The sequence below is a fragment of the Vipera berus genome (assembly GCF_964194415.1).
Source record: "Vipera berus genome assembly, chromosome: 6".
Lineage (NCBI taxonomy): Eukaryota > Metazoa > Chordata > Lepidosauria > Squamata > Viperidae > Vipera > Vipera berus.
In genome coordinates, this window is record NC_138208.1 from 32,611,956 (window position 1) to 32,624,045 (window position 12,090).

General features: G+C 45.7%; 1 protein-coding gene across 1 annotated transcript in view; it reads right to left on the minus strand.

Moving 5' to 3' along the window:
* Positions 1-12,090, minus strand: part of LSMEM1 (leucine rich single-pass membrane protein 1) — a 55,804-nt gene that overhangs the window by 23,590 nt on the left and 20,124 nt on the right. Inside the window, exon 2 of the mRNA XM_081331111.1 lies at positions 4,451-4,573. Coding sequence (XP_081187237.1) covers positions 4,451-4,568 — 118 coding nt within the window. The 5' untranslated portion in view covers positions 4,569-4,573. The remainder of the gene's footprint in view (positions 1-4,450; positions 4,574-12,090) is intronic.

Consider the following 12,090-nt stretch of genomic DNA (forward strand, 5'->3'; position numbering starts at 1 on the left):
ATGAAGATGCAAAGCAGAGTACAGGGTAACTCATCGTTTATTCCTGCTGTGACTGTACTGGAGGAAATGGCTGCAACCAGCCACAATATATAGTCTAGCCCCTAGGTGGCAGCCAATAGGTTTGAATCAACCATTGCTGCCTGAAGATAGCCAATTGCAGCACAGGAGACTTGTAGTCTGGGTTGCTGGAGAGCTGTTAGCTGCTCCAGCAACCCACGTGGTATTCCCTCAAAAAGGCCAGTACATAGCACTTACAATGTGCATTTTAGGGCTATGCAAATCCTTCAAAAGTGATGCTTCACAATGCTTCATAGCAAAGAAGCTGCCCTTGATTCATTAAGGCAGCCACATCTTCCAAACTTCTGCAATTGCTTTGTAAGCTGCTTCCTACAGTCACAGTAAAGCAGAACAAATTCCCATGCTGGCAGAGACAGCCAGAACAGCTTTTGTAATAGCTACATGACTCTGGAAAAGGATGTGGCTGCCTTAATGAATCAGAAAAATACTTCATATGTGTTTCCACTTATTTTGAAGCCCCTCTTTCCCAGCCCTAGTGCTTATCCATAGCAAGACCATGATATTTTTAAAAGATCTGCCTAGCTTCTGAACAGTATTCTCCTTAAAGAACAAATAGAAACCTAAGGAATTGCCTTAAACTGGCTATTTAATCTGGTATTTTTAATACTGTTGTATAAAGCATTACAGGATGTGGTGGCTCAGTGGGTTAGGACGCTGAGCTTGTTGATCAGAAGGTCGGCAATTTGGTGGGTTGAATCCCGAGTGCTGCATAACAGAGTGAGTGCCTGTTACTCGTCCCCGCTTCTGCCAACCTAGCAGTTCAAAAGCACGTAAAAATGCAAGTAGAAAAATAGGGACCACTATGGTGGGAAGGTAACAGCGTTCTGTGCACCTTTGGCGTCTAGTCATGACCATGGAGATGTCCTCAGACAAGCACTGGCTCTTCGGCTTTGAAACGGAGATGAGCATCGGCCCCTAGAGTCAGAAACGACTAGCACGCATGTGCGGGGGAACCTTTACCTAAGATTTCAGAGACAGTTTTTTACAGCCCTCTGAAGATGCCAGGGATTAAAGCTGGAATTTTTACATGGAATAAATGTGCACTATCACATGTAAAATACTCTATGCTACAGCCTATTCACTGAAACAGTTTATCAAAAAGTTCGAAAGGAATCAGACAATCTGTATTGAGAAGAACATAGACTACCTACCAGCCAGTGTTTATAAAAATCACTCTTAACCACTGCTGCAAATCGCATCCATGAATAGCAGCATATATGATTATCCCAATAGAAAAGTGAATCTCATCAAGAATATGAATTCCAGCATGCTAGACATTATTTCAATCTTGAGTTTACCTTTGATTTCTAAATCTCATCTTCCAACCACAGGACCTTTGTACTTGTATCATTAGATAATTGGATTCATACATCTTGCTGCTCATACTCCCTGACCCTTCTGCCAGTGCCCAAGCAGACCAGGTTGTTTGTCCCATGAATTTGTCTTTGCTATACAGTATTGGGCTCTTTATTACAGATAAAAAGATCCTAAACCAAAGACAATAATTGATTAACTGCTAGCGAAAAGTATAGGACTGCATGCACTCAAGGAATTAAACTCAAAACTTCTACCTCTTCTGAATGAATGTGCATACTTTACACAGAGTTGGTATCACCAAAGCTAAGTGATTGTTATGTTTACATAATAGCCCAGTGGTGGCGAACCTTTTAGAGACCAAGTGCCCAAACTGCAACCCCAAACCCACTTTTTTATCGCTGGGCGCCAGGTGGGCATGGCCCACTGGATGGGTATGGCTGTGGTGGTCATGGAAGATTGGGTGGGTGTGGCCAAGGTGGGTGTGGTCACCTCAATGTTGCTCGTGGGGAGGGACACCTGTGGGGGGTGGGCAGGGTTCAGGGATCTCCAGGAGGTCTCTGGAAGGTGGGGCGGTAAGCAGGAGACTCATCCTGTGGCTTGAGGCGAGGCAGGTTGGGGGTGCCATTGCCATGGGGCAAGGCAAGGGCTGGGGCAGCTGCTGCCTGACACTATCAGCCCCCGCACACAGAGGCCAGTGAGCGCATGGAGGTCAAGGGTGTCTGTCAGTAGCCACAGCCTGCCGGCCCCTTGCCAGTCACACTCTGGGGCTCCGCAGCCCATCGCCAGCAGTTCAAAGAAGCTGCCTCCGAGATGGATGGTCGGCCAACAGCTGAGAAGGTGATGCAGTGGGTCGTGCCTGGGAAAAGGAGAGTATGCGAGGCTAGGTGGGACAGAATGGGGGGGGAGGGAAACCAGCCGTGCCGGGATGCTTTCAGCCACGTGGGACCTCGGCGAATTAGCACGCGGCTGGTTGAAGAGGGACAGTTGCCACCTCCGGGGCATGGCACAGGTGCCCACAGAGAGGGCTCTGAGTGCTGCCTCTGGCACCCGTGCCATAGGTTCGCCACCACTGTAATAGCCCCTCTGACTTGGACTCCATTTGGTTCCTGCCTCAGGCCTTATACTGTGTACCTGCTGGAATATTTTTCACAAATTCCAAAACATTTTATGTTTTCCACAGAGATAGCAGTGTTCAACTGTTCCAAGCACTCCAGGGCAAATCACTATGACCAAAGCTTTGCAGCAGGTTTTGAAAATTGGGCAGAGTGGATTGGTGTTATAAATAATTTTGGAACTATTCAGAAAATACCTAGGTTAAATAAGTAAAAATGAGTTTTGAATTGTTGTAACTCAGGTAGCTTTAGGCTCCCCTAGGAATACATTCTCAGATAGCCTTCTTTTAATTTCCCTCAGTGCTCAAGATTAACACTAAATAAGCTGCATTCAAGAGAATGCCAGGCTTTCTCATAGCTTCAGATTTAATCAGGTAAGTTCTATCTATTGAGGCTCATAATAAAATAATATACAGTAGGTAGTCTTCAACATATAATAGTTCATTTAGTGGCTGTTTGAAGTTACAATGGCACTGAAAAAATGACTTATGACAGTTTTTCACACTTACAACTGTTGCCGCATCCCCATGTCATGTGATCAAAATTCAGATGCTTGGCAACTGACTCATATTTATGACGGTTGCAGTGTCCTGGAGTCAAGTGATCACCAGTCAATGGGAAAGCCAGATTCACTTAACTAACATAACAACTGGAGTGATTCACTTAACAACTGTGACAAAAAAGTTTGTAAAATGGGGAAAAACTGTCTTAACAACTGTTTCACTTAACACAGAAATTTTGGGCTCAATTGTGGTCGTACGCTGAGGACTATCTGGACAGAGTCATCTTTTAAACTTAAAATCTTAGACCAAACAGCCTTACTGACTACTGCTTTGATACCCTGCTCAATGACTATATTGGACAACAATGCTTCCTGAATATCTTGGATATATCTTATATATCTTGACTGCTAATCATGAAAATAATCTGTAATTTAACCTATCACATACTATTTTATAGAAATATTCTATTTTTACACAGTGGCAATGTGCATCCTTCAGTACGTGTTAGCTATGTTGCACACATGAAAGAAACAAATGAAAATATGCAACAGTTACTGAAGCACATCCAGTACACCAAGTACAACTGAAATATCCTTAGAGATACAAAGATCATGGCTCTGCTGCTTGCACTGCAACTTGGATACACCAAGTACTGTTACATATGCAAATTGGACAGCCATGCAAGAGATAAATATACAAATTAAAGGTCATTTGACTTATAGTAAAAAAAAGAATAATAGTTTCCAGATAGGATTAAAAATACATGTATAACATAAATGCTAACCAATCATTTAAAACACGTTTATACAGTATTACTTTTACTCCATTAACAATTGTTTAAAAATTATACTCTTTACTTCTGTAGCCTAAAAGATTTAGCCGTAGATTACTATAAACTTTGAATTAAACATTTTTAAACTATGAAAAATTCATATTGATCATATTTACATTATACTTTCTCCTCTATGAACTACTGCTAGTTTGTTTTAATTCAGTAAACCCAAATCTGTTTTACTCTTCAAAGGATGGGAAATGGTTCTCCAGAAATTATTAACCCACAATTTCCAGCAGCTCTGACCTACATGGTCAATGGTGCTATTGGAAATTCTAATTGAGCAGTATTGAGGGCCAGGAGTTTCTTGTGCCTGTTTAATTATTTATTTTATTCATTTTCCTAAGGGAACATTCATGAGAAGGACTTTATTGGTGAATTAAATAATACTTTCCTGGTTCCCATCCTAGAAAAAAACTTTGAGCACATGATAGCAACATTGTTTTGTAGGTCAGTGAGAACCTGTTCAGATGCACCACTTAACGTGTCATTGTGTGTTGTCTAAACCATTCAGAGAACATATTTATCTTGTTAAATGCCACCAAGTAAGCAGCATACTGTACATAAATCTGAAAAACTGTTAAGAAAATATTGTGTAGCATACATACTTGAGGGCTGAGTTTGAGCTGCAGAAGTATGTTCATTTAAGTTGTTCAATGAATCAACAGCATAAAGTTTCCCTTCTTCATGTGAATTTTTAAAGACACTTTCAGAAGAACTCTCCATGATACCTATGAGATGACAACAGATTTTATTTAAAATGAAAAAAAGGATTGTTGGATTTTTTTTAGGAGTTGTACCTAAGTATGCCCGAGATAAGGGAAAGGTATATGTGCTAGTCATGCAGCATATGCTATATGTAAATATGCACATTTGAATGATTATATATAAACTCTCTGAATGGCCAGAATTCCTTAAAGCGATCTTTTCCTCTCATCTACACTGCTCAGCTGCAAAATTGCATTGAGTTACACTGCTTACTGAGCCTATGCTTTGTTGTTGTTAGTTGCAAAGTCGTGTCTGACCCATCGCGACCCCATGGGCAATGTTCCTCCAGGCCTTCCTGTCCTCTCCCATCTTCTGAAGTTTATTTAGGCTCACGCCTACTGCCTCAGTGACTCTATCCAGCCACCTCATTCTCTGTCGTCCCATTCTTCTCTTGCCCTCAATCTTTCCCAGCATTAGGCTCTTCTCTAGTGAGTCCTTCCTTCTCAAAGTATTTGAGTTTCAACTTCAGGATCTGGCCTTCTAAAGAGTAGTCAGGGTCGATCTACTCTAGGACTGACCAGTTTGATCGCCTTGCAGTCCAAAGGACTCGCAGGAGTCTTCTCCAGCACCATAGTTCAAAGGCCTCAATTCTTTGGCATTCAGCCTTTGTTATGGTCCAACTTTCACAGCCATACATTGCAACTGGGAAGACCATAGCCTTGACTATATGCACTTTTGTTGGCAGGGTGATGTCTCTGCTTTTTAGTGTGCTGTCTAGATTTGCCATGGCTTTCCTTCCCAGGAGCAAGTGTCTTTTAATTTCTTGGCTGCAGTCCCCATCTGCGGTGATCTTGGAGCCCAGGAAAATAAAATCTGTCAGTACCTCCATTTCTTCCCTGTCTATTTGCCAGGAATTGAGAGGGCCGGATGCCATGATCTTGGTTTTCTTAATGTTAAGTTTCAACCCAACTTTTGCACTCTCCTTCTTCACCCACAACAAGAGGCTCTTTAGTTCCTCTGAGCCTATGCTACATAAATACTATATATGAATTTTGTTTACTGCTACTTCTTGATTCATTGATTGCTTATATTCTGTCAATCTTAGAACTTAAACACAGATCACTTTTTTAATGTAAATTTTATTGCTTTTTATAAGGGTGGGGAGGAAAATGAAGGGATAGGGTGTGGGGTTGGGATAGCAGGAAAGTTGGGGGAGGGATTGGGGTTTCCCCAATTACATTCAATATTTAGCAAATAGCATATTGTCTGGGTTGATATATATCAATAGAAGTAGTAAGAATAATGATTGATAACAATAATAGATATAGCAAATTCTAGTAAACAATGTTAAATTTTCAATCTATAATATTTTTCTTATTAGAATAGGGTCAAAAATAAGTATCAACATTCCTTTCTCTCTAATTCCCAACGGCGGTTGGGAATGGCCGCAGGTGTAGGAACAGAGGGCCACATCAATACCCGGGGGTGCGTCCCCGCTGTCTTCAAGCGGTGATGCGCTCCGACCCTCTGATTTCAGCACGTGGTACCGGGAGCGAGGATGAGCAGCCACCTGAGCTCAGGCTCGTGTATTTTAATGCCAGGTCTGTAATGAATAAAGCACCTCTCATTCACGATCTGATTGAGGAGGAGCATGCGGACCTGGCTTGCATTACGGAGACCTGGTTGGGCCCAGAGGGCGGGGTCCCCCTGGTTGATCTTAGCCCATCAGGTTTCCGGGTGCTGCACCAGCCTAGGGCTCAAGGTAGGGGCGGTGGAGTGGCAGTTGTTGTGAGGGAGACCTTATGTCCGCGGGAGGCCACCATAGTCCAGATAGCCGGGTGTGAGTCCCTCCTCCTGAGATGTGGTCCCAGAGCTCAGTTGGGCTTGCTGTTGGTGTATATTTCACCTAGACACGTGGCAGCAGCCCTGCCTGAGCTTCTCGATATCCTCTCAGGGTTGGTGGTTGAGTTCCCCAAACTTATAGTTTTGGGTGACTTCAACCTACCATCCCTGGGGGGATCATCTGAGTTAGCTCGGGAGTTCATGGCTTCCATGACGGCCATGGACCTGAAGCAGGTTATTCTGGGCCCAACTCACGGAGGGGGTCACACGCTCGATCTGGTTTTTCTATCTGGACGGTGGTTAGATGATCTTGGGGGGGGTTCCCCAATTAATTTACCCCTGTCATGGACCGATCATCATCTCCTGCGGATGGTCTTCCGTTTTGCCACTCCCTGTCGTGGGGTTGCTGAGCCAACAAGATGGTTCCGCCCTAGGCGCCTTATGGACCCTGAGCGGTTCCAAACGGCGCTTGGGCCCCCACCTGCCTCCTTTGCTCACAGCTCGGTCGATGCCCTGGTGGAAGCCTGGGAAAGGGCAGCCACAGAGGCACTCGAACAAGTTGTACCCATGCGGCCCTTGACCCGACGCAGATCCCAACGGGCCCCATGGTTCTCCATGGAGCTCCGCGAGATGAAGCGTCGGAGACGGGGCCTAGAGAGCTGTTGGAGGTCCAGCCGATCCGAATCCGACCGGTTACGATTAAGGTCGTTTACGAGAACTTATCTCATAGCATTGAGGGTGGCTAGGTCTAACCACTTTGCGACCCTCATTGCGTCCGCAGAGAATCGCCCGGCCGCCCTGTTTAGGGTGACTCGCTCTCTCCTTAATCAGGAGGTGAGGGAGGAACCCTTGCAGGGTCGAGCCGAGGAGTTTAGTCGATTTCTGTCGGACAAAATCGCTCGGATCCGGACCGGTTTGGACTCCGACTGGGCAGAGTCTGTCGAAGAGGATACGGGCGGTCTTGTCGATTTAATCTGGGAAGAGTTCGATCCTGTGACCCCTGAAGAAGTGGACAAGATCATGGGGAAGCTGAGCTCCACCACGTGTTTGTTGGACCCGTGCCCCTCCTGGCTGACTTATGCAGCCCGGGATGGGACACGAGGCTGGCTCCAGGCAGTGATTACTGCTTCTTTGAGTCAGGGTAGTTTTCCCGCCGCCTTGAATGAGGCGGTGGTGAGACCCCTCCTCAAGAAGCCGGCCTTGGACCCAGCAATTTTAAACAACTATCGTCCGGTCTCCAACCTTCGGTTTTTGGCGAAGGTTGTTGAGAGCGTGGTGGCGCATCAGCTCCCTTTGTTCTTGGAGGAAGCTGACTACCTAGACCCGTACCAATCGGGTTTCAGGCCCGGGTACAGCACGGAGACGGCATTGGTCGCGCTGGTGAATGATCTCTGGCGGGCTCGGGACAGGGGTTGTTCCTCTGTCCTAGTCCTTTTAGACCTCTCAGCGGCTTTTGATACCATCGACCATGGTATCCTGCTGCGACGTCTCAGGGGGTTAGGAGTGGGAGGCACGGTTCTCCAGTGGTTCTCCTCTTACCTCCTGGGACGTTCGCAGTCGGTGTTGGCAGGGGGACAGAGATCGACCCTGAGACCTCTCATTTGTGGAGTTCCTCAGGGATCGGTTCTCTCGCCTCTCCTGTTCAACATCTATATGAAGCCGCTGGGTGAGATCATTCGTGGTTTTGGAGTTGGGTATCACCAATATGCTGATGATACCCAACTTTTTATTTCCACCCCAAACCACCCCAGCGATGCCCTCGACGTGATGTCTCGTTGCCTGGAGGCGGTCCGGGTCTGGATGGGGAGGAACAGGCTTCGACTCAACCCTGACAAGACTGAGTGGCTGTTCGTGCCGGCATCCCGGGAAATTCCGATTATTCCATCATTGGCCATGGGGGGTGAGCTATTACCCCCCGTAGATAGGGCTCGCAACTTGGGGGTCCTTCTAGATTCACAGCTCTCTTTGGAAGAGCATATTGGAGCTGTGACTAGGGGGGCCTTTGCCCAGGTTCGCCTGGTGCGCCAGTTGCGGCCCTATCTAGACCGGGATGCCTTGCGCACAGTCACTCATGCGCTCGTGACCTCTCGTCTAGACTACTGTAATGCTCTCTACATGGGGCTGCCCTTGAGGTCCACCCGGAGACTCCAGCTGGTGCAGAATGCAGCCGCGCGAGTTGTCTTGGGAGTTTCCCGATACTCCCATGTTACACCTCTGCTCCGCGAGCTGCATTGGCTACCGGTTGCTCTCCGGGTGAGGTTCAAGGTGTTAGTTATGACGTACAAAGCCCTTCATGGCATGGGTCCGGATTACCTACGGCAACACCTGCGACCGGCGTCAACGTCCCTCCGTCCAGTGCGCTCCCACAGAGAGGGCCTCCTCAGGGTGCCGCCGATCAAAGAATGCCGATTGGCGACCCCCAGGGGGAGAGCGTTCTCTGTGGGTGCGCCAGACCTTTGGAACAGCTTACCGGTTGAGCTCCGGACGGCCCCCGACCTTCGCTCCTTCCGGCGCGATCTTAAAACATTCTTTTTCGAACAAGCTGGCCTGGTCTGACGGGGTGGGGTTGGGTTTTTTAAAATTAGTTTTTAACTTAATATGTATTGATTTTATGGGCATGATGTTTAATTGGTTTTTAATGGTTTTTTAATTTTTGTATCTGATTTTTATTGTGTATTGCCCTGTTCACCGCCCTGAGTCCTTCGGGAGAAGGGCGGTATAGAAATCAAATTATTAAATTAAATTATTAAATTAATTCGTTTGTTTAGCCATTGATAAAATTTATTCCAGGTTCTATAGTAGACTAAATGCTCTTTTTCTTTAATCTCTAAAGTTAATCTATCCATTTCTGCACAGTCTAATATTTTCTTGATTAGCATTTCTTCAGTTGGTAAACTCATTTTTCCAATATTGGGCATACATAATTCTCACTCTTTATCATAATTGGGATCTGTCATTCCTAACAAGAACAATTCTGGTTTAAATTCTATTTGTTTTTTAACCATCTCCTCCAACCATAAATGTACCCAGAACCTTTTAGCTTTAGAACATGCCCACCAGAGATAATAGGTACCTGGTCTTTGGCTGCATTTCCAACAAACATTTGAAGTATTTTTAGAGATTTTCACTAGTCTCACTGGTGTCATGTGCCATCTATAAAACATTTTATACAAATTTTCTTTATATGATAAATATTAGTTAATCTAATATTTCTATCCCATAACTTTTCCCATTCTTCAAGTTCTATAGTGTGACCAACATTTTTTGCCCAAATTATCATTGTTTCTTTAACTTGTTCTTCCTCCATCCTTAGATTAAGCAGAAACCTGTAAAGTTTTAAAATCAGCTTCTCATCTGTTTTTAACAATATACGATCGGGTTCTGTCTGTTCCTTGTGGATCCCCATTGTTTTCAAGTCTTTTTCATATCTTGTTTGAATTTGTAAGTATGGCCACCATGCTAAATCAATACTATTATGTATTGGGTTCTTACGCGTAGAGAAGATGCCAAGCAGATGAGTACAAACAAACTGTTACTTTATTAACGATCATATCAATACTGAGGGGTTAGGGGTACAAGCAAGCTTATATACTTCATGCAACCAATCAGATTGAACCTAACAATCCCGCCACTAAAACTCCCACCAGAACTGTTAGGGTTCAAACATGTGAATAGCTGTTTTCCCAAACCCTAATACACAACACTCCTTTCCCCTTCCGAGAAACAGACAGTATACTCTCATAACATTCCAGTTTTACATCTTCTAATACATAGTTGACTGATTGACTCTATTCAAGGTTATAAAACTCACTCCCAACCACCAACATTACTTCTGAGTGATTGACCCCACTCAAGGTAATATCTTTATCACCCATTTTCAGGGATTATGTGCTACCCCAATATTAGTTAAGTGATTGACTTCACTCAAGGTAGTAGTTTGTCCAATGCGACCTTCTCAGACGTGAACTTGTGGGTAGCTGCCAGTCAGATCACAGACAGACCCTTCTAATGTTCTGCCAGTATCTCTGTAGTGATAAGTAGTACACAATGACCCAGTATGTGTCTATGAAGAGACTTCTCCTATAAGTTCCCTTACAAATGAAATGCACACATAAATTAACAAAACCCAAAAAACAAGAGGCATGCCTTTCTACTAGTAATTGTTTACATACTTCTTCCTCTTAACTCACCACATAATCAGCGAGGTGTGCAGGTGGCCTATGAGGGCATGAGGAACGTCTCAGTGGTACCCTCACCTCATAGTCTACCAACTTATTTGGCATGCCCCATGGACCAGTATCCCTCTCAGTTGGAGACTCTGAAGAATTGCTCTGGCTGGCCTTGTCCGGTAGGCCCACCCCAGAGTCAGATCCTGAAATAGGATTATCACAGTGGTCACTGGTGATGGGTTGATCCGATTGTTGCAGAGGTTCCTATTGCACCTCTGTGTCCTCTGGATCCTCCTCAGACTGGAACTCTACTGACTGCTGAAATTGCTGGTAGGGTGAATAGGAGCTAACCTGTGTGTCAGCTTGAGAGCTATGGGAGGGAATGTCCCCTTCACTTACACTTAGTTTAAGTTTATTATATTTAAGTTTAAGTGACTTAAACTTAGTGACCATTCTGGAAATCTTTTCCTTAATTGATCTATGTGACGTCTTACTAGACGCCCTCCCTCCACCCCTACTGTGTAAGATAGGGGCCCAGATTTGTCAACCACCTTCCCAGGAACCCACAAGTGTCCTGGTCCATAGTTCCTGGCCCAGACCATGTCACCAGGTTGAAGTCCCCTCAGGGGCTTGGGTTGAGCAGCATCAGATGCCACTCTGTCAGGGTGCAGTCTGTCCAGTTTGGTGATGAGGCATTTACCCCAGCGCAGCTCTGCAGGGCTTTTCCCCATGGAAGTACAAGGTGTGGAGTGCTGGCAAAGTAAGAAGTCTGCAAGTCTGTGATGCCAGTCACCTGTGATGATGCGCTTGAGTGAGACTTTGGTTGTTCTCACCATCCATTCTGCTTGTCTGTTAGACGATGGGTGGAAGGGCGCAGGTGGGGCGTGTCTAATCATGTTTGCTCTCAGGAAGGCTTGAAATTCAGCAGCGGTAAATTGAGTCCCATTATCAGAAACTATGACATCACGAAGCCCATGAGTGGCAAAAAGTTTCCTCAGTACCTGGATTGTTTTGGCCAAAGTCATGCTAGAGACTGTAATAACTTCCAACCATTTTGAATGACTATCTACTACAATTAGAAAAAGCTGCCCTTGAAATGGGCCAGCGTAATTGATATGGACCCTGGACCAGGGCGTGTGAGTTGGCTCCCATCTGTGAACAGGTGCCTGAGGCATCTTGGGTCTAGACCACACATGTCAAACACAAGGCCCGGGGGCCGGATCCGGCCCGCAAAGTGGTTTTATGTGGCCCGCAAAGCCATCCTGGAAACAGTGAGGGAACAGCCCCCACTGTCTTGGCCCTGGCCCAGAGACCCTCCTTCTGCCAGAGACCCTCAGATCTGTCCCACTCCTGCCCAGGCCCCCATAGGCACCCTTGATGCGAATGATGTAGAGCTGGCCATGCCCACCCAGTAGGCCATATGCACTCTAGCCACGTCCATCCAGCAGGCCAGGCCCACCCAGTAGGCCACGCCCACCCGGCCCCTTGAGGGCAACTGCAATGCTGATGTGGCCCTCAATGAAATTGAG